At 58.4% G+C, this 25,866-nt stretch overlaps 2 protein-coding genes across 2 annotated transcripts; one reads left to right on the top strand and one right to left on the bottom strand.

Annotated features, from left to right (window-relative positions):
* Positions 1 to 711: 711 nt before the first annotated feature.
* Positions 712 to 15,711, bottom strand: USB1 (U6 snRNA biogenesis phosphodiesterase 1). Its single transcript, XM_062176814.1, has 7 exons — positions 15,564 to 15,711; positions 14,739 to 14,899; positions 9,447 to 9,630; positions 6,331 to 6,384; positions 5,010 to 5,115; positions 2,596 to 2,679; positions 712 to 1,713 (listed from the first exon to the last, which is right to left on the bottom strand). The coding sequence occupies exons 1-7, from the start codon at positions 15,659 to 15,661 to the stop codon at positions 1,609 to 1,611; spliced, it is 792 nt and encodes a 263-aa protein (XP_062032798.1). The 5' UTR covers positions 15,662 to 15,711; the 3' UTR covers positions 712 to 1,608.
* A 765-nt stretch (positions 15,712 to 16,476) lies between these two features.
* On the top strand, positions 16,477 to 25,231 carry ZNF319 (zinc finger protein 319). The gene is made up of 2 exons (XM_062176860.1): positions 16,477 to 16,568; positions 18,274 to 25,231. Exon 2 carries the CDS (start codon positions 18,512 to 18,514, stop codon positions 20,246 to 20,248), a length of 1,737 nt encoding a protein of 578 aa, XP_062032844.1. The 5' UTR covers positions 16,477 to 16,568; positions 18,274 to 18,511; the 3' UTR covers positions 20,249 to 25,231.
* The last annotated feature ends 635 nt before the right edge of the window (positions 25,232 to 25,866 follow it).

Genomic DNA, 25,866 nt, shown 5'->3' with positions numbered 1-25,866 from the left:
CGTGCCCGGTTCAGGGCCAGGTCCGCAGAGGACCTCGGTAGCGTGGGCTGCACAGCCACAGCTGGCATGCTGCTTGCAGGCCAGGAGGAAGCACAGCCTGGCTTCCTCTCCCTCTCCTGGGTGACCCCAAAAGCCAAAGAACCAACTGCCTGGCAGCAGGAGTCAGCCGACCCGCATGGTGGGGGTGGGGGACAAGGCCCAGAGCTATTTTCTAGGTCAGGAAAGGCAGAGTTGTGGGGCCACCGCAGGAGTCAGAGTGACAGACTCCCTCTCCCCCAACTTCTACCTCAGGTCCTGGAGAGCCCAGAGCCCAAGCCTGGCCCGGCGGCGGTGTGCAGGCTGTGTGTGGCTGCACCTGCGCAGCGGCTGAGTTCGGGGCTCAGTCAGGACCTGGTCTATGCTGTCCACTTGGGATGAGGGGACACTGGGAAGAGGACACAAGATGTTCTGGAAAGGACTCAGGGTTAGGGCAGGAGAGGGTCTGGGTGTCTGTGCTTGCTCTGATGAGGAGTGGGGCTGCCAGCCCCCGCCACGCGCCCAGCCCTGGGTTCCCCGTGACGTCCCAGGAGCAGGCCTGGTGGCCTGGGTGACCTCAGCAGGACTGAAGCATCACGGATTGCCCTCGAGGCTGCCGGGAGGGCCGTGCACTGACACACCGCTGGCGTGGGTGGGGCCGAGGAGAGGCAGAAGCAGTCCAGAGCAAGGTGCAGAGTAAGAAATCCTAGGTTTTATTTGCTGAACATAATCTAAAAGTACAACACAAAACTACTTCTTCACCTGGCACCAGAAATCCAGATGACTGTCCTTTCTCCTGGTGAGGGCTCCCCCTGCACCTGCCCCTGGGTGCCACCTGGGCCTCCCTCCACCTGCCCCCCAGACATCTGAGGCCATGGGCAGGACAGCACCGACCTGGAGCAGCGCCTCGCGGCTGCTTTGGGAGAGCCACGGGGGAAGCCAGAGGTCACTGAGCGTTGGAGGGCTGGCTTCCAGCCACCGCAGGGCCAAACTGAAACATCTGCTCTGCTTCCCAGGCACCTGGCTGAGCCACACATTAGCGCCTCGTACCTTGGCCCTCAAGTGGCCCCCGCAGGCACAGGAGGGGGCAAGATTAAAAGTAAATAAATACAAGTGAGGGACTTCAAGGAAGGGGGGTGAGGGACCCAGCAGAGCCTGCCTTGTCCAGGAATGAGCCGCTGCAGGACGGTTTTAAAAGCCCTGGTGTGAGGCCAATGACATCAAAATGTAAACCGCTGAAGTGGGCTGTGGCTAGCTGGGAGGAACCACAATGGGATTCTGGCAGAGTGTGGGTGGGTTCACCCGGTGACCCTCCCGATTTATTTATTTTTTTGGTATGAGCCACAGAGCGAGAATTGGGATGCTCAGGTTGCCCTCTACTGGTGATTTCTGGGAATGACCACGTACACAGCATCCAACCAGTACCCAAAAGGGCCAGGAGAGAATCGGCCGGGCACATCTACACCTTCTGCCAGACTGGAGGCTGACTGGGGCCTCCCAGAGGGAGGCGCAGAGCTTGTCCCCTGATTTTGGCCGGCTCCTTCGCCCATGCCGGCCTGCAGAGGGGCCGAGGACTCACAAGGACACTGGGGCTCACTTCAAAGGCATCGAGAAGAACTTGTTCCCCGACTTGCAGCGCACCTGCTCGGTGAGCACACGCAGCAGCACCTCCGAGTCTTCAAACTCGTCCACGATCTCCTAAGGAGAGTGAGGTGAGGGGCGCCCTGGACAGCAGGGCACTGTGCACGAAATGGGCCTCCCACCCCCTTCAGAGACCCAGGGCTCTGCAGCCTGCTGAGGGCGGCCCTGTCGTCTGTCTGCACAGGTGAGGACAGAGGGGCCCAGGGCCCGGAGTGATGGACAGCAGCAAGACCAGGGCAGGGACCCGGCTCTGCTGGGCCAGAAACCGGGGCTCTTTGCCATCTCCCCCATGATCAGGCCAAGAGCAAGGTGGCTGCGTGATGGCCCACAGACTGTCTCTGGCCTTCACACGCTCTGTGTGGCTTGCAAAATGTGACAGCTGGGAGTTACACAATAGAACGTGCCTGTCTGCCTTCTCTCAGGAACCGGAAGTGCTGGCAACGCCCGGCCCACATTCCTGCGTGGTGTGCTCCCCACTCCCTCCCCTGCCTGAGGTGGAGGATCAGTGCCACTCGCCCCTGCACACACACGGTTGGTTCTCCTCCAAGGGCACTGGTGGGAAAGCAAAACTCTCACCTACTTATCAAAATATGACAGGCTCCAAGGGCAGGCTGTCCCTCACTTCCAAGCCCTGGGCCTGCGGGAGAGGGGCCGGGCCTGCAGGGGAGCCTGCAGCCTCCTCACAGAGCAGTGCTCTAGAGCACGGCTTCCCAAACTGCACCGTGCACACCAGTCCCCAGAGAGCTTGTTCACACGCACTCCGATCTGCCAGGTCTGGGGGCCGAGCCCATGCCCGTGAGGAGCTCCCACATGATGCTGCCGGTCCTGGGCCCACACCTTGAGGAGCAAGGCAGGTGGCAGGATTGCTGCCAGCTCACTGGCAGTCCAGACGTCTGGGCCCACCCCTCGTGGGCTCAGGGCCCTCTCGGTCCTACTCACCTGCAGTTCCCGCAGGCACTGTCCTTCCAGCTGGCCACGGGCGTCACCCACACACCAGGCCACACTGATGTGGAAGGAAGGGTCCTGAGGAGGAAAAGTAGGGAGGCAGTGACCACCTGCGCGCCACGGCCCACCCGGCTGTCACTGAGGCCAGGGGTCCCTGCCTGTAGGAGCCCAGACCTTCCACAGACCTTGGGTTGGATCTTGGAAGGGACCAAATTGTGCCCCTGCCTCATGTGTTGAGGCCCTAAGCCCCACTGGGCCTTGCCAGGTATGGGGGTTCGAGGAAGTCATGGAGATGCGGCTCTTGCAATAGGGTGAACCCCCTTAGTGGAGGAGACAGCAGAGAGCTGCACTCCCTCTCCTCCTCTTCCTTCCCCTCCCACCAGGGGAGGGCACAGCTAGAAGGGAGCTGTCCACACTCAGGAAGGGCCCTCACCAGAAACCACCAGTGCTGGCAGCTTGATCTTGGACTCTGAGCTCCCCGTGTGTAGACTGCTGTTGTTTAGACCACGTAGCGTGCGGCCCAAGTTGACTAAGACAATGCAGTCCTCAGAGGTTCTCCTTTAACCAGCAGAGAGGGTGACTCAATCGGGATGTGGAAAACCCAGCCTCTGACTCTATTTTCTCACCTAGAACATTCTAGCAGATGCCATACTTTTCAAAACCCCAAAATGTCAAATTTTTAAGGAGTTAATAATTCTCTCCATTCAAAGTCATATTTATATACATCAGCACGGTTTGAAAGAATCGATCAAGGGGCCAGCTGTGGCCTGGTGGGTGAAGACACTGCCTGCAATGCAGACAAGCAACATGGATGCCAGTTTGTGTCCCGGCTGCTCCACTTCTGATCCAGCTCCCTGCTAATGGGCTGGGAAAAGCAGTGGAAGATGGCCCAAGTCCTTGGACCCCTGCCAGTCTCATGGGAGACCCAGAAGAAGCTCCTGGCTTTGGCCTGGCCCAGTGCTGGCCATTGTGGCCATCTGGGGAGTGAACCAGTGGATGTAGGATCTCTGTCTCCCTCTCTCTGACTTTCAAAACAAATACAAATCTTAAAAAATAATAACATATCAAACAGGGCTGGCCTTGTGACCTAGCAGCTTAAGCTGCTACTTGTTTTTTTTGAAAGGCAGAGTTAGACAATGAGAGAGAGAGAGACAGAGAGAAAGGTCTTCCTTCTGTTGGTTCACCCCCCAAATGGCCGCTACGGCCGGCGTTGCACTGGTCTGAAGCCGAGAGCCAGGAGTTTCTTCCTGGTTTCCCATGCAGGTGCAGGGCCCAAGGACCTGGGCCATCCTCCACTGCACTCCCGGGCCACAGCAGAGAGCTGGACTGGAAGAGGAGCAACCAGGACAGAATCTGGCACCCCAACCGGGACTAGAACCCAGGGTGCCAGTGCCGCAGGCGGAGGATTAGCCTAGTGAGCCGCGGTGCTGGCCTAAGCTGCCACTTGTAACGTCAGCATCCCATATCCAAGTGCCAGCCAACTTCTGGCTGCTCCTCTTCCGATCCAGTCCCCTCTGTTGTGCCTAAGAAGGCCATGGGGCCGGCGCCGCGGCTCACTAGGCTAATCCTCCGCCTTGCGGTGCCAGCACACCGGGTTCTAGTCCCGGTCGGGGCACCGATCCTGTCCCGGTTGCCCCTCTTCCAGGCCAGTTCTCTGCTGTGGCCAGGGAGTGCAGTGGAGGATGGCCCAAGTCCTTGGGCCCTGCACCCCATGGGAGACCAGGAGAAGCACCTGGCTCCTGCCATCGGATCAGCGCGCTGCGCCGGCCGCAGTGTGCCCACCGCGGCAGCCATTGGAGGGTGAACCAACGGCAAAAGGAAGACCTTTCTCTCTGTCTCTCTCTCACTGTCCACTCTGCCTGTCAAAAATAAAAAAAATAAAAAAAATAAAAATAAATAGAAGAAGGCCATGGAAGATGGCCCGAGTAGCTGGGCCCCTGCACTCACATGGGAGACCTGGATGGAGCTCCAGGCTCCTGGCTTCAGTCTGGCCCTGCCTCAGCTGTTGAGGCCATTGGGAAGTGAACCAGCAGATGGTTCTCTCTCTTTTGCTGTCTCTCTCTCCCTCTCTCTTTCACTCTTTCAAATAAATAAACATTTAAAAAAAAATCAAGTAAAACCAGTGACACCTGAAGTTCTTGTAGTGCCAGGGGGAGGGCAGTGCAGCCACGGTCCTCCGGGAGAGTCAAAACCACCAACCACGGATACCTCACGTGGAAGGTGTACACCTCGGGCACAGTTAGCTACGGCACAGATTTCCGGGGGCACTGGGCTGGGGTGGGCAGCAGTGGACCACACCTCCGATCGCTCGGCAGGTGCAGGTGCAGGCGGGCGTTTGGGGCTTTGCTCTCCTGGGGGCTTCTAGAAGGATGGCTTTGTTCCCGTTACGGAGAAGAACCCGTCATTACCTGGTAGAAAGTGGTGAGGTCAAATTCCTCCATGACTCTGTCCACCTCGGACACCAGGTTCAGGAGCTGGGCGTGGCCCGAGGTGACCTCGAGCCCAACAAAGGTCCTGAGGAGAGGCAGACGCAGGGTCAAAGGGACATGAGGAGCAGCTCTGGGACACCGACCGCCTGCAGACAGAAACCTGGCAGCACAGCGCTGGGCTCCCACCTCCCCGGGACTGCCCCTGCCCTGCCAGCCATGCTGCCTGTCTTCACGCTTCCTCCCCCACTCCCTTAGGGGATGCCTGCGTGCCCAGGGCCGAGAGTCCGGACCGCCCCTTGCCCGGCGCGCAGCCACGCTCGCTCTCAGCTTCAAGAACCCTCCCCTGGGCCCACATGCTAAGGCAGCCCCCGTCTCCTTCTTGGGAAACCCACAGACAAAGGTGGCTCATCTAGCTGACTCGGCTTCCTCGGCACCAGGTTTAGCCTGGCCGGAAGTGCTCTTGTCAAAGCCCTCAAGGCCACGCGTGAGCTACCCTTGCTCCCTCCCCAGGTGCTTGCTGGGCCCCTCGGTCACCCCAAACTCTCTGCTGTCTTGGAGTCACTTCCTCTGCTCTATCCTCTGCTCCAAGGCTCCCGCGTGGCTCCTTGCTGCGCTCAGGTTGCCATCGAATGCCGTCCTCCAGGCTCTTCCCTGGCGCCCCCTGGGGCACCCACACCGATGACCTGTCGCTTCACACTGTAACTGTTAACACTCCGTCTGCTTGCTCGCGGTCCGGCTCCGCACACCACGTAAAGAGTGAGAACCACCCCTTCCACTGCCGAGTCTGGCAGTGAGCGCCTGGCGCGAACACATCAGCCCGGCCCGCAGGGAGCGCCTGAGCCCTGGGCTCGGTGCGGCTCAGTGAGCGGATGAGACAAGGGCGCTGGCTGTGAGGACTTGACAATGACAACTTCTTCCTGTATTCTAACACTCCAGTGTGTTTAGCTTTTCAAAGCCCGGTGGGGTCACACGAGCCTGAGAACCGCCCAGCACCCAGTGAACCAGGGGAGGTGTGTTGCGGTGAGGACCCCGGGCTGCGAGCGGGCTCCGCGGGGCAGGTTTCTGACCTGCTCAGGCCTTTCCCCCATGCCAAGATGGCGCTCCCGGCTGCTGGGCCTCCCACTCCTGTTATTCCTCCCCCCACCCCTCAGTTATTTCTTCTTAATGAAAGGTTCAGGTTTGGGAATGGCTGCCTTGAGTTGTTTCAAAACAAACAGAAAACTGGGACCAGCAAGTCCCAAAGCAAAGCACCCCTTCATCTCTGCCCTGAAGAATCTTCCGGAAGGATTGGGGAACCTACCTGGTTTTCTCTTGATTGGTATAAATCTTTACCCGATTGGCAGTAAAGAAGAATCTGAAATTTATTTAAAAAGATCACAGATCAGGAAAAATAAGAAAAAACATAGAGTTTATGTTGCTAGTATAACAACAATATAATTGACACATTTTGTTCTTACTATCGTCACCCATATAATTGACACATTTTGTTCTTACTATCGTCACCCTATTAATCCAAGCGGGAAGTTGAATCTCAAAACATCCGTCTCAGAGCTGCACCAGACCCTGAAATCACCCTGCTCAGGCAAACCAAGGCACCATCCTGAAGCCAGCAACCATCCTGCTTTAACAATTGGTTCCAATAAACAGTTGGAAACCACTTTACCGACAAGAACCGGGAAAGTCTTGTCCATCAAGCAGGCGACAATAGGTCATCTAAGGGCCAATTCATTCCTTTCGGGTTAAAAAAAGTCTAAGCGACACTTCCTGTGCTGAGGGCTGAGCTGAGCTCTGCACAAGTCAGCTGTGGAATCCTCCCACATCCCTGGGAGGCAGGAATGGCAACTGTGCCCATTTTACAGACAAAGAAACTGAGGCTTGCTGAGGCTGAACTGGGTGAACTAGGATCTGAACCTCAAGTCTGCCTGATTCCAAAGCCCTTGCTCTATGTATGCTTTCCAGTGAACAGAAGTGGGTTCTGTGGCTGTGAAATTGGGGCAGGGTGGGGGGCATTTGGCACCGTGGTTAGGATGCCATGTGGGATGCCCACCTCTTCTATCAGCATGCCTGGGTTTGAGTCCTAGCTCAGCTTCTCACTGAAAGTAGACCCTGGGAAGCAGCAGGCGATGGCTCAAGTGGCTGGGTTCCTGCCACCCATGTGGGAGACCCGGATTGCGTCCGGGGCTCCCAGCCTCAGCCTGGGCGAACTGTGGCTTTTGAGAGCATTTGGGGAGTTGAACTTGTGGATGGGAGAACTCTGTGTCTCTGCCTTTCAAATAAATTAAAATATGAAAAAGGGAGGTATTTATATTATATATATATATATATATATATATATATATATATATATATATATATATAAAACAGAAAAAGAGATTGGGGCAAACACACTCACCCACCCACAAATACACACAGCTTCAGCTCAGGTACAGGCTCAGCTAGGTAAGTGCTGTGTCTAGGACACGAGAGATCTCAGAGGGACAGACCTCCCAGCCTCCAGGCCCAGGGGCCCCACTGTCCCACTGAAGAGGACTCCAGCCTGGCCGCACTCAGGACACAGGGCAGGAAACACTGCACCAGCAGCTCTGCTCAGAGGGCGCCGACCCGGGGGCCTGGGTGCTGCTCTCTGGCACCTGTGTGAGCAAGGAAACAGCCACATGTGTGCCCCACGGGACCCAGCAGTTCTTCTAAGGGCCTTTGGGCAGGTTCCAAAGGCCCCAGCAAGCACTAGCATGCAGGAAAAGCCCAAAGCTGTGGCTTCCCACCAGGGTCTAAGTTCACTCATGGTCTTCTCAGTACTTGTGCAAGGAGCCTCTCAATCTTTCTTTTTTCTAAATTTTCATTTATTTGAAAGGCAGAGAGACAGAAAGAATCAGCCAGCCAGAGAGAGAACTTCCACCTGCTAGTTCACTCCCCATGCTCACAGCAGCGGGTGCTGGGCCAGGAGCTTGCAACTCTGTCCGGTCTCCCACGTGAGTGGCAGGGCCCCAAGCACCCGAGTCGTCCCTGCTGCCTCCTAGAATGCGCCCTAGCAGGGAGCTGGGATCAGAGGCAGAGCCGGGATCCAAACCCAGACACTGTGATATGGGATGTGGCTGTCCCGAGCAGCTTCTTAACAGCTGTGCTCCCCCGCTCCCATTATTTTGACCCTAAGTGATGCTGCTGCTAGTGCAGCTGCCATTCCACCCGTCCAGGGCAGAGAGCTCCAGCAGGAGGCGGACAGCGGAGCAGGGTGGCTGCCCAGGCTTCTGAGAGGGACCACCACCCAGAGGGCTCTAAGGAGGATGCTCTTGTTCCTGCTCGGTCCCTCCACAAGCATCTCCTGGAAGCCTCCAGGGAGCAGAGCACCTGGGAGAAGCTGTGTGGTAACCCAGAGAACCACGGGTGTAGCCTGGAGGAACCTGGGCTCTGGAGAGGGCACAGACACAGAGCGATGGGCATGCAGGATGAGGGAAAGGCACACCGGGTCCCCACAGCTGCAGGACCCATGGGGGCCGCCGGGGAGATGGCACATGGCAAGCCCAGCAGGAAAGGCATTTCTGGTGGGGCAGGAGAGGTGCGACCACGAGGAGGGGAGAGGAAATCCGGAAGTGCGGTCCAGTTCCGACCTCCCCCACGCGCCCTCACAAGCTCCGAGGCAGCCAGGACCCCATCAGGACCCCTATACCACCATGAAATAAGAAACACAGGTGCTGGTCCCCTGGGATCCTCACTGGAGCGCCTAACACCCACTCGACTGCCTCGGCAGAAGGGGACTGGGAGCGCCTTTTGCTCTAGGACCGGGTCTTGGATGCTGGGCTCCTTTGGAATTTTCTGATTGATGGGGCGTCTTTTTTGTTTCAGGCCCAGCCCCCACTGCCATTCCCTGGAGACAGTCATAATTGTGTCTGTGTGACGAAGCCTCGGTAGAAGTCCCTCAAGAACGGGTCTGAAGAGACTGCTGGCGACAAGAGTGCATGCGCGTGCTGGGAGGGGTGTGTGTGTGTGTGTGCGTGCATGCACGTGCGCGCCCCGAACTCCCCAGGGACAGAAGCTCCTGTGCTCCACTCACACCCTTGGATATATCCTCTGTAGCAAACTGGGGACCTACAATCTCAGTCTGTCTTCCAAATGATAGGGCCTGAGGAGGCGTCACAGGAGCGTCTCCAGCAGAGTAGTTTAGGGGACTGAACCTTTAACCTGCCAGGTCCGTGTAAACTCTGTCGTCAGCGTCAGAACTGGGCTGAACTGCAGGCCACCACGTGGTGTCGGGACCCCGCCCGGAAGTGCTGGAACCGCTGAGTGACAGCAGAGGAAGGAACCAGAGGTGTTGAGAGCTGGCAGGACACAAGCCAGGCCGCCCCAGGAGGTGCCCCAGGGCCCGTCCTTGAGGTCTGGCCTGCCTGCTGGGGCAGCAGGGTGGCTCCGGGAGGCACTCACCGCTGGAAGGCGGCCAGGCGGTCCTTCAGAGCCTGCACGAACGGGAGGATCCAGTGGTGGCGCAGGACCACGCTGTGGGACAGGCTCAGGTGGAAGCCCTCCATCCCCACCAGCCGCGGCACACAGGCCTGCGCGTGGCGCAGCAACACGTCCAGCAGATCCAGGAACTCCTCCCTGGCCGCATCTGCAGGGGAACAGTGCACAGGGCTGGCGGCCTTAGCCACAGTGTACGGCTGAATGAGGCCCACAAGGCACAGAGAAGCCCTTTTTACTCTGGGCTTTGGCAGCTACGTTGTGCATTCTAGTTTTTTTTTTTTTTTTTGACAGGCAGAGTGGATAGTGAGAGAGAGAGACAGAGAGAAAGGTCTTCAATTTTGCCGTTGGTTCACCATCCAATGGCTGCCGCGCCTGCGCATCTCGCTAATCCGAAGCCAGGAGCCAGGTGCTTCTCCTGCTCTCCCATGTGGGTGCAGGGCCCAAGCACTTGGGCCATCCTTCACTGCCTTCCCGGGCCATAGCAGAGAGCTGGCCTGGAAGAGGGGCAACCGGGATAGAATCCGGCGCCCGAACCGGGACTAGAATCCGGTGTGCCGGCGCCACAAGGCGGAGGATTAGCCTGTTAAGCCACGGCGCCGGCCCTTATTTTTATAAATGTATTTTTAAAGATTTTATTTATTTATTTGAAAGTCAGAGTTACAGAGAGATGGAGAAACACCTTGAGAACCTTCTATCTCTCCAGATGGCTGCAATGGCCAGGGCTCAGACCAAAGCCAGGAGCTTCTTCCAGGTCTCTCATGTGAGTAGCAGGGGCCCAAGCTCTTGAGCCATCTTCTGCTGCTTTTCCTAGGCCATTAGCAGGGAGCTGGATCGAAGTGGAGCAGCTGGGACACGAACTGGCACCCATATGGAATGCCAGGTTGCAGGCAGTGGCTTTACCTGCCACGCCACAGTGCCCACCCCAAGTATTTTTAGTTGACACATAGTAATTGCATAAATTTATGGTGTTTTCATATATGTGTAATGATCAAATCAGGGTGATTGGCATATCCATCACTTAAAATATTTCTTTCTTTTTTAAAAAATATTTATTTATTTCTTTATTTGAAAGAGTTTAGAGAGAGAGAGAGATCGTCCACCTGCGGGTTCATTCCCCAAATGGTCGCAATGGCTGCAACTGAGCCGGTCTGAAGCCAAGAGCCAGGAGTTCTTCCAGATCCCCCTAGCAGGTGCAGGAGTCCAAGGACTTGGGCCATCTCTGCTCCTTTCCCAGGCCATTAACAGGGAGCTGGATCAGTGGAGCAGCCGGGACTGGAACCATCACTCTTACAGGATGCTGGTGCAGCATCACCGGCAGCTGCCTGACCTGCGGCTCCACAAGGCTGCCCACAATAAACCAGGGTTAACCAAAGTCACCGTTCTCATTCCTCCTGTCTAACTCTATTTTTGTACTCAGTAAACAACCTTTCTCAGCTCCCTCCCCTGTAGTCACATTCTACTACGCCTTTCTGTTACACAAGTAACACACGCTGTGAAGAATGCAAGTGAACAAGAAACAGGCACCGACTTCCGGTTTTGGGTCCTGCAGGTGAGAAGCTCGGAGGCTGCCACCTCATCTAACAAGTAAACGAGGAACACCTGGGAGGCAACAAGGCTCGCTGGCTCTGTAAGAGGCTGACCGAGTGGGACTCAGTGGGGGCAAATCTGAGCGCTAAGAACTCCAGAGGACCCAGTCAGGGAGACCCCCACCCTTCTGGGAGGCTTATCTCCTGGCACCCTCAGAAAAAAGGCCCTGCGCGTGTGGCGGGGGAAAGAACCGGCGGCAATGGTAGGAGCTGTGCTTTCTGGGCAGGCCTGCCCCCTGCAGAAGCTGCTTGCCCACAGCCTAACCTGCTGGAGTTTGCTCAGATCCCAGGAGTAACCTGGGTTCGAGTCCTGGCTCTGCTCCTGTTTCTAGCTTCCTGCCAATGCAGCAGGTGATGGTTCAAGAATTCAGGACGCTGCCACCCATGTGGGAGATCTGGGTTGAGCCTTTTCTAGGCACATGGGGGATGAACCAGCAGATGGGAGTTCTCTGTGTCTGTCTCTCTCTCTGCCTCTCAAATAAAAAAAGAACTATAAGGCATACTAAAGTGCAAAAAAATACAAGTTGAGGAGAAAGAACAAGCATCAGAATCCCTCGACTAATTAAAATTGTATATACAATGTCTGATTTCAGGCTATAATGGAATTAAACTAGAAATCAATATGATAGCTGGAAAACCCCCAAACACACAGAGATTAAACAATACACAATGCACAGGTGAAATCGGAAGAGAAATTTACAGATATTTTGAAGTTGATGAAAATGAAAACACAACATCAAAACTGTGGGGTCGAGCAGAAGAGGCGAGCAGAAGGGTCTCCAGTGAACTGAAGGCACACGTTAGAAAAGAGGACACGGAAGCAATCATCTAAGCTCCTACCTTAGGAAACCAGAAAAAGAGCAAATTACAGCCAAAGTAAGAAGAAAAGAGATCATAAAAATCAGAGCAAAAAAATCAATAAAGGGTAGGACATCTGGCTTCCTGCCTGACTCCAGTTAAGACACCTGCACCCCATGGGTACCCGAACTTTTATTTGACAGATAGAGTTAGACAGTGAGAGAGAGAGAGACAGAGAGAAAGGTCTTCCTTCCGTTGGTTCACCCTCCAAATGGCCGCTACGGCTGGCGCTGCGCTGATCTGAAGCCAGGAGCCAGGTGCTTCTTCCTGGTCTCCCATGCGGGTGCAGGGGCCCAAGCACTTGGACCATCCTCCACTGCCTTCCCGGGCCATAGCAGAGAGCTGGACTGGAAGAGGAGCAACCAGGACTAGGACCTGGCACCCATGTGGGATGCCGGTGTTGCAGGCGGATGATTAACCAAGTGAGCCATGGCGCCGGCCCTCTGGGTACCCGAACTTGATTCTTGACTTGGGCTTTTGAGTCCAGCTTGTTGTTAATGCAGACCTTGGGAGACCTGGATTTCAGTACTGGTTCCCAGTGCTGGCCTATACCTGCCCCATCCCACCCTGGCAATTTCAGTAGATGGGAGATGAGAGCATTTGTTATTCTTTCTCTCTCTCCGGTCTCTGTATTTCAAAAAACTAAATAAACATTTTCAAGAACCCACCAAAAAAATTAAATTGAAATAGGAGGCTAGTAGAGAAAACCAACAGAAGCAAAAGTGGGTTCTTTGACAAAATCAATAAGCCTGTAGCCAGGTTAACAAAGAAAAAGAGAGAGAATATATTACTAACAGCAGGAATGAAAGGGATATAGTTACAGATCCTACTGACATTACAAGGATCATCAAGGAATACAATGAACAGCTCCATACCCACAAATGGGACAGCCTTGGTGAACTGCGCCAACTTCTGAAAACACATCACTTGCCAGACTCACAGGACACAGACATCTGCTGAACTGAATCAATAATTACCTCTCAGGGCAGAAGGCACCAGGCCCAGATGGGTGCACTGGGGAATTACACCAAACATTGAAGGATGAAATTAAACCAATTCTCTACAATCTGTTTCATAAGATAGATGCAGAGAGAACACTTCCTAACCCATACTAGCATCACTCCAACAACAAAACCAGACAATGGGGGCCGGCGCTGTGGTGCAGCAGGTTAACGCCCTGGCCTGAAGTGCCGGCATCCCATATGGGTGCCAGTTCTAGTCCCGGCTGCTCCACTTCTGACCCAGCTCTCTGCTATGGCCTGGGAAAGCAGTAGAAGATGGCCCAAGTCTTTGGGCCCCTGCACCCGCATGGGAGACCTGGAAGAAGCTCCTGGTTCCTGGCTTTGGATCAGTGCAGCTTTGGCTGTTGTAGCCAATTGGGGAATGAACCATTGGATGGAGGATCTCTCTCTCTTTCTCTGTAACTCTGACTTTCAAATAAATCTTTTAAAAAAACCCAACAAACAAAAAACTGCAGAGCAAAATCTCTCACACATATAGATACAAAATCCTCAACATCATCTTTGCAAATCCAATCCAATCATAGATAAGAAGAATATACTATGAGCAAGGGGGATTTATCCCAGGTATGCAAGGTGCTTCAACATTCAAGAATCAATTAATGTAATGCAGCACATCAATAGGATAAAAAGGAAAAAAATCACAGACCACAGCAATGGATGCAGAAAAAGCATTCGACAAAATTCAATACCCGTTTAGGATAAAAACTCTAAGTATACCAGGAATACAGGGGAACTTCATCCAGTTGCTAAAGAATTCCCCAAAAATGCTTTTAAAAAGATGAGATAAAAACAACTGAGACAAGTTCCAGTACTTTCCTTCCCATACCCTAACGGCTCATCTTACCCCTACCCTCCAGGGACACTGTTCCACGTCCAAGACCACTGCCCCCGGGACTGGGGGCTTTGGTGCCTTTTCCCCAGCTCCTTTTCAGTGCACACGCGGATACATGTATTTCATTTGTTAAAAGAAATGGGAGGGCACTATTAAAGCTCCTCTGTAACCAGCCATCTGCAGTAATCCCCCTGTTGTCCATCTTTCCCCTAGCAGAGAGGCCAAGCTCACCATCGCAATCTGTAGCAAAGCACAGAGCAGAAACACCGCGTCTCCTACTCAGTCTCCTTTGCCAGACACCCAGCAGGAGCCCAGTTTTTCACAAGGAAAAAGAACACTACAGCCACTGCTGGTGCAGCTTCGCTTTTTTTTTTTTTTTAACCCAACATGTAACTGGAAGTGCTTGGTTCCGGGTCTTCGTGCATCCTGCACCCCACTCGGTTTGCCCAAATGCCGTGGCGAGGATGTGAGTCGTCACCACGTTCGCATTCTGCATTTGGGAAAACGGACACGAAACAAGGAGAGCCTCCTCTCACTCCCACAGCGGCCGGGAATGAATCTTCCTGGGAGAGATATCATTATCATCCCCATTTTAGACTTCAGAAAACTGAGACCCTGAGAAACCCAATAACTTACTATTGGGCACCCGGCGTCCTAAGTGGCGGAGTGAGGCCTCCCTATGAAGCCCGGACGTGTCATGCCTGCAGACTGCTCACCAGGGCTGAGGTGCACCCAGCTGCACCCCGGGATGGCCTCCACACCTTCCCCAGAACCTCCTCGTGAGCTGGGGGTGCAACATCCTACCTACAACTAAAAACCTACGTCAGGCCCTGAATTCAAGGCTGAAAGCAAGGTTCTGGAAAAGCTCCCAATCCCTGAGGCTTGCTCTCTCTCCACCCCTCAAAAGGCACCTGTCGGGTTTATGGGTTTAGCCTCCCGCCTTGCACACACCACTCACAAGGGATGTAGACGTGGGTGGCCCAGTTGCCACGCTCGTGCGGGAAGCTGCGCACGCGCCCCCCGTGCTTTGCACTGTCGTCCTGGGGCCCCTCCTCCAGACCTGGGAACATGTTCAGCACGCTCTCGGGTACTGGGAATCTCTCACTGGGCCGGGAGCCACTGTGGGAGGAAAAAGAAAGCACGTTTATCCTAGCACTCTGGCCCTGGGTCCACAGAGCCCCTGAGACGTGGCGACGTCTGGCAGCAGCTCCCAAGGAGCCACGAAGCTCCTTCTTCAGCGCTGTCTCGCTGGGCTCTTCCAACAACTCCGGGTGGCCAAAGGGAGCAGGACGCGTGGTCCCCACGGAAGACAACTGGGCAGGCAGCGACGTGTGTGGCTGGCGGTCACATGCGCTGGCTGGACGGGCCTGAGCCAGAGCAGCTCCTCCCAGCTCTGTGACACTGGGCCTGAGTTTCCTCACCTGTAAAGTGCATCTCTGCGTGGCAGAGTTATTCTACGGACCACGCGGGCAGACTGATGGATCTGTTCGCTGAATATTGATGGCATGAATGAAAAAGCTCCCCACACGCTTCAGCTGTAATTATTATTATTATAGGGTTCAAAGGGTCCAGTAACGCGTGCCGGGAGCCAAAGCGGGCCAGCGGCGGGGCGGGGATCCGAACCCCTGGCCTGCCTCCCAACCTTGCCCTAGCCTGGCGGGGGCACTCGGGAGCCCTAGGTCTTCCTCTCCGGAAGCAGCCCCGCATCCTCCCCCGAGCCGCTTGGGGCCGGTGGGCTCTCAGAGTCCACGCCCCACGTGGAGAAGACTCCCTCGTTCCTCACCCAGGGCGGCCCCCAGCCCCAGGGCTGGTCGGCGTCGCCGCCTCGGCCTCATCCTCCGAACCGCTGCTGCTGTAGCCCACCAGGGGCGCCGCACTCATGGGGCCGCGTCCGAGACCCGGGAACGGTCCGCCGGCAACCTCGGCGCTCTCCCGGAGTTCCGCCGCACCGGAAGTTCCCCCGGGGGCGGAGCCTGGGTGAGCACCGCCTCGGGGCGGGGCCGCGAGGGCGGGACCCAGCCGTGGGGTGTCCCGGCTCCACGCTCGCCGTCCGCTGGCTGCCCGTGGAGTGTTGCCTGGGGTCTCCAGGAGCACCCTCCCCCAAGCTTCGTGTGCCCATGTCACAGGTCCCGGAGTGCCCCCTTCGAACCCGCCCAAAGTGCGAGCCCCGGGGGCCCTCCCCCGAAAGGACAAGCTGAGTGGTTGGAGGCAGGTCAATTCCAGAGGCCAGAGGGTCCACAGAGACCCTTCGCTGCCCCGTGCAAGGGTCCGGCCAGGGGCGGGCCCCCGGAGCGGAGTGGTCAGGAGCCGGTGCCCGACGGTCCGGGCCTTCCGAGCCGTCCTGAGCACTTGGAGCGTGCGACCCGGCCGGGCCGCTGGGTCCCCGGCAGGGGGCGGCCTCGCTCCGCGCCGCCCGCTCCTCCCGCAGCCGCCGCCGCCGCCCGGGCTGCAGCTCCTCCCCGGGCCCCGCCTCCTTGGCCCCCGCGCCGCCAGCCCGTCCGCCGGTCTCCGCAAGGCCATCCGTCCGTCCGCCCGCCCGCCCGCCCTCCTGGCGCTCCTCTGCCTCGGCCCCGCTACCCCGGCTGCACGGTCGCCTTTTCCGTTCGGGCCGCCGCAGGCCCGCCCCTCGCCCCCGGGCCGGCCGCCGCCGCTACGCGAGGCCGGGGATCGGTAGCGCGCGTAGGCCGCGCCACTGCTGATGGAGCCGGAATAAAGGGGCGGCCGAGAGAGCAGCTGGTCGCCGCTCGCCGCTCGCCCCGCGCCGGGCCCCGCCGGCGGCCTGGAGCAGGTGAGCGGTGCTGCGCCAGGGGCCGCGACGAGGGGCCGCTCCCGCGCCCCCCGCCCCCGCACCCCTTCCCCAGCCGGCCTCGGCGCCCCCCGCCCCGCCCCGGCGGCCTCCTGAGCGCCTGGGCCGCCCAGGCCGGGCCACGACGCGCAGCTGCTTCCCGGCCCGGTTTGCGGCCCTGGGGCCTTCCTCTAGCCTGGCTGCAAGCCGCTCTCGGGCCGCGGCGTCCGGGCCAGCGCGGGCCAGGGCTGACAGGAGGCCGCCCAGCTGGGCTGGCGGGCAGGGCCGCTCGGTGGGGCGGGGGTGGGGTTGGGGGGGGGGTGATCTGCTTTCATTCGGATTCCCAGGGAGGAAGAAGGAAGGGCTGTGGTGGGGGCGCAGGTGGGGGCCTCCCGCCCCTTGTCTCTGCTCCCCTTTGCAGAGAAGTCAGGAGGCTTCCTGGCTGCAGCCTTCCCGGAGGAGGGCCTGGGTGGGCAGTAGGGCTGTGGGCACAGCCCTGGGAGCCCTGAGGCTGGCAGCCATGCGGCCCATCTGCCTCTCTGTGTCCTGGGAAGTCTTAAATGGCCGAGTGGTACCTGCTTGCTCCTGCAACCTGCTGCCTGCACCCAGAGCAGCGGCCCCGCTGCCTCCTTCCGGGAAGATGCTGAGGTTGGCAGCTCTGGGCTTGACTCATGTCTCGGTGGCGGAACAGTTAGAGGCCAGGCAGGCCAGGGAAGGCCGCCTCTCCCTCCTTCCTTCACTCGAGGAAAACCTTAAAAACTTTTCAATGCAAAAGGCGGAGGAGCTGGGATCCTGGAGGGGGGTTGCAGCCCATGCAGGGAGTTCCTCTCCCTGGCTGCCATTGCCTGTGCTGCCACAGAGTGGTGAGTTAGAGGTTCTCCTGGGCTGGGGGCGTGGAGGGGGGGGCTCTCCCTTCCTGACTGCCCAGAATGTTGCTGACTTGGAGCACGGAGCAGGGCTGTCTCTGGAATGCAGCGCTCGGTGGTTAGCAAGCTGCATCCTGCGTGGCCGGGGCAGACCAGGGCTATTTCTAACGTTTTCCTGCAGACCTTGGCCCTGACAGAGAGATGCAGAGGATTTAGGATGCCTTTTGTGGGGAAGGAAGCTGTTGGTGCAGATGGTTGGTGTGAGGGGTTTCTGTCAGGTGGGTTTGCGGGCCTGTCTTGTGATGGCTCAGGTCCTTGTAAGACCATCCCTCCGGTTACGCAGAGAGAGAACAGGCATGTGGCCAGGGCGGAGGGCCTGGGGGAGAGGGAGTGCAGGCCAGCCGCGCTCAGGAGAGCGTTGTTGAGACAGTCCTGGGTTCCCTGGAGCTGACCTGACTCCCGAGCCTAGTGACCATTTGGCCCAGGTAGGCAGACGTGGGAGGTTGGCTTCTTGTGTCACCAGGCTGTGCCTCTGGGCAGTGCTGTTCCCGGAGACTGAGCATGGCCGCTGGAAGGGAGCTGGCAGGCTCCGCACGGTGGGCAGCTCCCCCTGACTCCAGGAGGCCGGCCTAGGGCTGCAGGGTTGCAGGTGAGCGCTGCGGCCACCCTGCTCACCCGGAGGAGCCGAGCTGCCAGCAGGTTCTCTGGCCGTGTCTTCCCAGGGTCTGAGCAGGGTCAGCCTCCTGTGATGTGGGTGTATGTCCAGGTGCTGGGTGCAGAGAGGGCCCGGAGCCTGGCTGCTTGTTCCTGCCCCAAGCTCACAGTTTCTTTCTTCCCTACAGAACCGATCGCTGGGGAAGGCAGAGCCTCCCTGGCGTTGCTGGGACCCCATTCTGTAGACAGAGCTGTGCAGGCTGTCTTCTCAGTCAATGACTTGGGCTTCTGACCAGACCCCGTTCCGTGCCTTGCCTGGGGTTCCCGTCCACCTCTGAGGTCCTGCAGCTCCTCTCCCTGGGTTGGGTCACCTTACGCAGGACACTGAAGCCGTTACTCTCCAAACCCTGTTTCATCTTCTCAAGCATGTCGGAGAGCTGGCAGCAGCCGCCGCAGACGCAGCCCCAGCAGCCGCAGCCCCCGCAGCCTCAGCACCACGCAGAGCCGCCGCCGGCCCTGGCCGAGCACACGCTGCCCCCGGGTACCGCTGAGAACCCGCTGGGCTGTGCTGTCTACGGCATCCTCTTGCAGCCCGACCCAGGCCTGCAGCCCTCCCAGCACGCACCCCTGCAGGCGGCAGGGGAGCCGGGCCCCAAATGCGGTGTGTGCGGGCACGACCTGGGACACCTGTCCAGCCCACACGAGCACCAGTGCCTGGCAGGCCACGACCGCTCATTCCAGTGCACGCAGTGTCTCAAGCTCTTCCACCAGGCCACTGACCTGCTGGAGCACCAGTGTGTGCAGGCCGAACAGAAGCCGTTCGTCTGCGGCGTGTGCAAGATGGGCTTCTCGCTGCTCACCTCCCTGGCCCAGCACCACAGCTCGCACACCGGCCTGGTGAAATGCTCCATCTGTGAGAAGACCTACAAGCATGCCGAGGCCTCCGAACCGACCACCACCACGGCGCCATCACTTCCCGCGGGGCACGCGCCAGCTGCGGAACAAGCCGAGAAGCCCTACAGCTGCCCCATCTGCCAGAAGCCCTTCAAGCACCTGTCGGAGCTGTCCCGGCACGAGCGGATCCACACGGGGGAGAAGCCGTACAAGTGCACGCTGTGCGACAAGAGCTTCAGCCAGTCCTCCCACCTGGTGCACCATAAGCGCACGCACAGCTCGGAGCGGCCCTACAAGTGCGCGGTCTGCGAGAAGACCTTCAAGCACCGCTCGCACCTGGTGCGCCACATGTACGCACACTCAGGCGAACACCACCTCTTCCGCTGCAACGTGTGCGAGCTGCACTTCAAGGAGTCCTCAGAGCTGCTGCAGCACCCGTGCACGCCGAGCGGCGAGCGGCCCTTCCGCTGCGGCGAGTGCCAGAAGGCCTTCAAGCGGCCCTCGGACCTGCGGCAACACGAGCGCACGCACAGCGCCGAGCGGCCCTTCAAGTGCGACCTGTGTCCCATGGGCTTCAAGCAGCAGTACGCGCTGATGCGGCACCGGCGCACGCACAAGACCGAGGAGCCCTTCAAGTGCGGCCTGTGCGAGAAGGGCTTCGGGCAGCCCAGCCACCTGCTCTACCACCAGCACGTGCACACACTCGAGACTCTCTTCAAGTGCCCCGTGTGCCAGAAGGGCTTCGACCAGTCGGCCGAGCTGCTCCGGCACAAGTGCCTGCCGGGCGCGGCCGAGCGGCCCTTCAAGTGCCCCGTGTGCAACAAAGCCTACAAACGGGCGTCGGCCCTGCAGAAGCACCAGCTGGCCCACTGCGCCGCCGCCGAGAAGCCCCTGCGCTGCACCCTGTGCGAGCGCCGCTTCTTCTCCTCTTCCGAGTTCGTGCAGCACCGCTGTGACCCGGCCCGCGAGAAGCCGCTCAAGTGCCCGGACTGCGAGAAGCGCTTCAAGTACGCGTCCGACCTGCAGCGGCACCGGCGCGTGCACACGGGCGAGAAGCCCTACAAGTGCCCCAACTGCGACAAGGCCTTCAAGCAGCGGGAGCACCTCAACAAGCACCAGGGCGTGCACGCCCGCGAGCAGCAGTTCAAGTGCGTGTGGTGTGGGGAGCGCTTCCTGGACGTGGCCCTGCTGCAGGAGCACAGCGCGCAGCACAGTGCCGCTGCCGCGGCCGCCGAGGGCGCCTACCAGGTCGCCGCATGCCTGCCCTGAGCGCACACCGCGGCCCCCTTACAGCTGCCTTGCACCCTGCCCTGCCCCTCCCACCCCACCCCCCCAGCTCAGGGTTCTGAGCCCCTGTGAGTGAAGACAAAAGGTGGAGGGCGCTGGTGCTCAGCACTCCTGGCGCCAGCCTGGCAGCGCGGGAGCTGCCATAAACCACAAACCTCCACCCGCCACAGAATTTGCTTTCCTGAGAGCCAGCAGCCGCTGCATGGCTCTGGGAGGCCGCACCCAGACTGGACGTCACCCTGCTCAAGGATGGGGCAACGCCAGCCCAGCCCTCCCAGATCTTGCAGCCTAATTTGCAACCGGAAAGGTTGGAAAGGGGCGGCTCATGGTAGGGCCTGGGAGACAGGCCTGCTCCCCGGAGGTGGGCTGGGAGTAGGGCTTCCCCCCAAGTTGCTGTCTGGGGGAGAAGGCCCACTTTGTGACATGGCCTAGAGACCGGGGGCAGACCCTGGACTACGGCTCTCCCCTGCTCCAGCCAGGTGTCTAACAGGTGACACATGTGGGCGGGGGTCCTTGGCAAGGTCTGCCTGGGGAAGTTCTTGTGGCGCCCTCAGCCAGGGACAGTGCCACCCACGGGGAAAGGAGGACAGGTGACCTGTGGTGCCAAGGGCTGGCCCTGCGTCTGTGGAAGCCGCCCCCACTTTGCAGTGTGGTTTTGAGTTGTGCTGGGGAGGGTGCTCTTGCTAGGCAGATCTGCTGGTGTGAAAGGAGGGAGGGAAGAAGCTGGGCCAAGCTCATGCTCCCCAGCACGTGCGGAGCAATGTCCTCCCCCGAACTTTGTGAACCAAAGCATCGGGCACTCAGGGCGCAGCCCGAGTCAGCTCGCCCCAGCCCTGCCTCAGGGCCAAGACCAGGCCTGGGTACCCAGGATGGGAGAACGGCCTCTACCCTACAGTGCCCTCCCAGACCACGGGCATACCACGCACGCCCATGTGTCCGCTGGCCTGCACCGCCCTGGACAACACCCGGCCACTTCCAGACCGGCGTGTTCTCCTTCGGGTCATTCAGGAGTGCCCCTGGCTCTCTGGCTGCCACAGGGCTCATGGAGCAGAGGGTGTCCAGGCAGGGGGAGGGGGAGGGGGGACAAGCGGGTTACGGGAAGCAGTAGGTGCATGGAGTCGCTGACCCTGCTGGACAGCCACGGCTGTCCTTGGGAGCCCAGAAGGACCTTGGTTAGCAACTTTCTGAACCCAGCTCTGCCCCCTCCCCTCTGCCAGCCCCACCCTTCCCTGTTTGTGGCTCTTAAAAGAAGACAGCAGTGCACACATGAAGGGCCCAGGGGCAGGGGGCCGCCACCTTGCTTCTTCCTCCCCTCTCAGAGTCTGACAGTCACAGCTGCCTCCTCTCTGGCCGGGTTGCTTCCAGCGCCCGAGAGGGGCTGGTCCTTCCCCTGGGCAGACTCTCTGACAAAATCCCAGCAGACGTGGAACCCGGACTTACAATGTCCCAACTGCTAGTTTTCCCCTTTCATTTTGCTTTCTGAAAGCAGTTTGTAATACTATTCATAACACTGTATAGTTTAATTTCATGTCATTTTCAATCTTCTATAAAAATGTGTGAACTTGGATTTTTAAAACAAATGACTCCATTTTAGGTAGCCACTTTTGATGTTAATATATAGTGAGTCCAATGTATGCTTTAGAAGTAAAGACATTGACCGTCAGAGACCCAGAGCACTGCTTGTTTGGTCCTTCTTCCACCGGGGCACGAGTGGCGGGATGTGGAGAGGCAGAGAGGCTGTGCAGGCGGAAGTGGCAGGGTGAGCCACCTGGGCTCATGGAGCTGGGTTTCAGTCCTGTGCTTTGAACATCCTGGCTGTGTGGCCTTAGGCAGGTCCTTGTCGGGACTCAGTCACGTCGTCTGTGAAATGGAGAGGTTAATCCTCATCTTGCGTGGTTGTTGAGAATTAAATGGAGTCACACGGGAGGCCCTCGTGGGGAAGCTGTGAAGACGCTGACAGCATCAGCTGCAGGACACCTGGGGCTCTTGGGTATGGGCCTGCAGCCTCTTGACCTTCCCCGAGTTAATTGCAACCCTGAGGGATCCAGGCCTCACGAGAGCCCAGCAGCTCATGGAACGGCAGCCCCAGAGGCCAGGGCCTGGGCCTGGTAAGCAGGAGAGCCTACTCAGGCCCAGTGGAAAACCAGTGGCCTACCCAGAGCAGCCAGGAATCCAGACAACCAGGCCCTCCCCCAGGGCTGGTCTGCTGTCAGCCCACTGCCTCCCGTGTCCCACAGTGACCCTCTGTGTGCCCAGCAGGCCACCTCCCACTTCAGCACCTTTTCTCCTGCACCCCTTGAAGGGGAGGAGTGGGGAGAGTACAGCCCCCTAGTCTGGCTCTGCAGGAGGCCGGGAGAGGTGAGGGTAGTGAGGGAGAAGGTGCCCACACCACAGACTGGGTGCGGAAGGCTTAGTGAAAGGCGGGGAGCCCCTGTAGGACCGAATGCCACACTCTACGCTGTGTGTGGCCACAATAGAAGCCGCCCCGGAGAAGCCTCATGGCCCCTTCCTGCAGGCTCTACCTTGCAGTACAGGGACACCCAGAGTCCCTGCATCTGGGTCAGGCCCACCCAGTCCTTCCTGTCTAACTATGTGTGACCTTAGGCAAAACCCACCCAGCCCATAGCCTCCTGGGAAGCACTGGCTTGTGTTTGGTGCTTTCCAAGTACGGCTTGGGGTTGCCCTTCCTGCACATGCCAGGGGTAGAAGGAACCCTGGCTGGGCATGGCCTTGGCTTCCTTGGGCCCCTCTCCCCTTCCTCATCTCAAAGTGGGGTTCCCTCAGCTCCTGTCTGGCCCTCAGCCTCTGGGCTCCAGCCTGGGCCACCACCAGGTTGTGAACGGACAGCTGGCCTAGGAGCCCAGATGCTCGGGTTCAAGTCCTGGAGCTTTGGTGACAAGTGACCTGACGCTGCCCTCTGCCTCTTGGGGCCTCAGTTCTTAAGCAGCCACTCGCTGCACATGGCCGTTATAGCCCCTGGTGCTTCTCCCCCAAGCCTGCCTGGAACCCAGCCTGTCTCCCATGCCCTGTATCCCAGGTGAGTCTCCCTCTCAGAGCACAAGGGAACTCCAGATGTGGTGGTGAGGGCTACGAGTTAGTGCTGGAGTCTAGTCTCTGGCTAAGATGGGAAGAGGGTGTGCCTTGGGGTGAGGGAGGCCCCCGGAGGGGAGGACCCAAAGCTCCCTTGTGGGGGTCAGCAAGGTCATGGAGGAGAGTACTCTCCCAGGTCCTAGAAGTCAGTGTCCAGGCGGGCTGGGCCACCTAAGAAAATGTTCCTAGGGAGGAGGCTGGGCTACTCCAGGCTAGGCTACTCAGGGGGATGGTATGGAGGGCTGTATGCCCCAGAGTCATGGTGGCAGTTGTCAGGCGTCCAAGCTAAGGGGACCACATGCAGACCTGGCCAGTCTTGCCTCCACCACCTGTTGGTTCCAAGGCTTGAGGGTGAGCCGCTCCTCGCCTGTGAAATGGAGAAGGTTATGCTCTGCAGAGGCATACAGTGAGGGCACAGTGGAGGGACACGTGGAGCACTGGGAGGTCACAGGCCAGAGGGAGCCGGCCCCACCTCACATTGGACCTCTGCACCCAGACTGAGCCTCGTGCTGTCCCTAGGAGGTGGGCAGGTGCGCCTGGATGTTCCCTCCGTGCAGACCCTGGGAAGGTCCAGGAGTATTTCAGAGCTACTCCATTAGTAATGAAAGTGGCCTGCAGTTGTGGGTCTGGCTGGGTGAGCCTGGTGCCTGCATGCAGGTGGACAGGCAGTGGGGCCAGCACAGCTCTAGGCTCTGAGCCATGTAGGCCTGGGGTTCAGCCTCCAACCCGCCCTTAGCTGGCTGGAAGCTGGAATGGTGACCAGGGCTGGCCTGGCCACCAGATCTGGTCAGGGGAGCGGGAAAGCTCCCCACCAGCAGGCAGAGAGGTGGCCAGCCCCTCCGGCCCTCTCTGAGCCCCATGAGGGATGGCAGCTGCTGTGTTCTGTCTAGAAGGCCTAGGCCTCCCCAGGCACTGTGGTGAGGGACTTTCTCCCAGCCTCTAGGCCTCTGTCCAGATGCTGGAAATCTGTCCAAGGCCTCCCTGCTTGGGCCAGGCTCCGCATCCCAACTCGGCACAGGTGGTTTCTTTGTCATTGATTCCTAAGAATCGTCTACATGGAGTGTGGCGTGATGATTCGATCGATGATTACAGCTGGTCAAATCTGGGTGCCTAGCTTTTCCGTCTTCTTTCTCAAGTGGGGAGCCTCCAGGACCCCTGCCTTCTGGTTCTTGCTGAGCTGGGTTGTTGGATCCCAAGCTCCGCCCCCTGGTCCTCCCATCTGCCTGCGTCTTGGTACCCTCTAGCCAGCCTCTAGAGCCCTCCCTCTCCCTGGCCTTTAATAACCACTCCTCTGTTCTCTTCTTCGAGATCAACTCGTGCAGCTTCCGCGTCTGGCTTGTCTGATTAACATAAAGTGCTGCTGGCCCGTCCATTTCCAGGCAGGTGGTCTCTTTGTTCCTTGAAGGTCATGTGTGCTCCGGCAGAAAGCCTTGGCCGCTATGGATTCTCTCAAATCCACAAAGATTCCGGCTACAACACTCAGTCCTCAGGGCTCTGAAAAGGAGGTCAAGGAGAGGGGTGGGGTGGGAGGGGGCTGTGGGGATCTCCCTCTTCACTGTGTGCGTCTCCATCCCCGGCCTGGGTCTGCTTCCTGCCTTTGTTCGGCCACGAGCACTACTGAGCACCTGCTGTTTGCCAGGCACTGAGCTGGCGCTCCCTACAGGGCACAAAAGCAAGAGCTCCCGATGAGAGAGTTTTGAGGGTTTTGTGTAGCAAAAAGGTACTGTCAAAAAATGTCAAAACTGCTGATATCTGGTGCAACGTAGCATGTGCAAGAGTCCTCCCTCACCCTCGCCCCGCCCCGCCCCGGAACCTCCCGCATTGCCAGCCCCAGGTCCCGGTTAGGCTGTGTATTCTGCATGTGATTTGGTAATAAACGACTCTATGACTTTGTAGCAGTGACTTCATTTAGTCCAGATCGTGTGCTGGTTCTGGGAGCCCCTGGGCCCAATTCCTTAGACCCAGATCCAGTTAAATAAGAGGAGTGGACCCGTGAGCCCGAGACCTCTGTGGGCCCAAGGGCCTGGGTTAGTTCCAGGCAGCAGCTACTGACCCTACTGTCCTGGGCGTGGGGAAGAGTGGGAGGGGAGGGGGGAGAGGGCAGCCTGCGGGAAGAGAGGGTGGGATTGGGGTAGGACCAGGTGGAACCATACTTACGGTGGAAGGAAGGCTTGGAATAAATCTGGAGGCGGACAAGAGCCTGGGATGTTAGGGACAGCAAGGAGGCCAAGTGGTGGGGTTTGTGTCCTGATAAAGCCCTAGGAGAATGGCCTATGTTGAGGCCACAGAGGCAGGGCTGTCCCCAAAGCCATGTCTGTAGTGAAAAATTATTTTTAAAATTTAATTTAGTAAAGAGATATATCTTCCATCTACTGTCTACACCTCAAACAACTAGAACTGGATCAGGCCCAAACCAGGAGCCAGGAACTCCAACCAGGTCTCCCCTGTGGGGGGCGGGGACCCAAGCACTGGAGCCATCACCTGCTGTCTCCCAGGGTGCTCATTAGCTG

The sequence above is a fragment of the Lepus europaeus genome, chromosome 19 (assembly GCF_033115175.1).
Source record: "Lepus europaeus isolate LE1 chromosome 19, mLepTim1.pri, whole genome shotgun sequence".
NCBI lineage: Eukaryota > Metazoa > Chordata > Mammalia > Lagomorpha > Leporidae > Lepus > Lepus europaeus.
The sequence above is the reverse complement of the archived record's forward strand: the minus strand, read 5'-3'. Positions and strand labels throughout refer to the sequence as shown.

Excerpts from the sequence above, each read along its gene's own strand:
- ZNF319 (XM_062176860.1), top strand. The coding sequence starts at position 18,512 with ATGTCGGAGAGCTGGCAGCAGCCGCCGCAGACGCAGCCCCAGCAGCCG.
- USB1 (XM_062176814.1), bottom strand. The coding sequence starts at position 15,661 with ATGAGTGCGGCGCCCCTGGTGGGCTACAGCAGCAGCGGTTCGGAGGAT. Across the intron at positions 14,900-15,563 it reads GGGGCTGGGGGCCGCCCTGG|TGGCTCCCGGCCCAGTGAGA; the intron begins GTGAGGAACGAG and ends TTCCTCCCACAG. Across the intron at positions 2,680-5,009 it reads ACCTCACCACTTTCTACCAG|GACCCTTCCTTCCACATCAG; the intron begins GTAATGACGGGT and ends TTTCCTCCTCAG.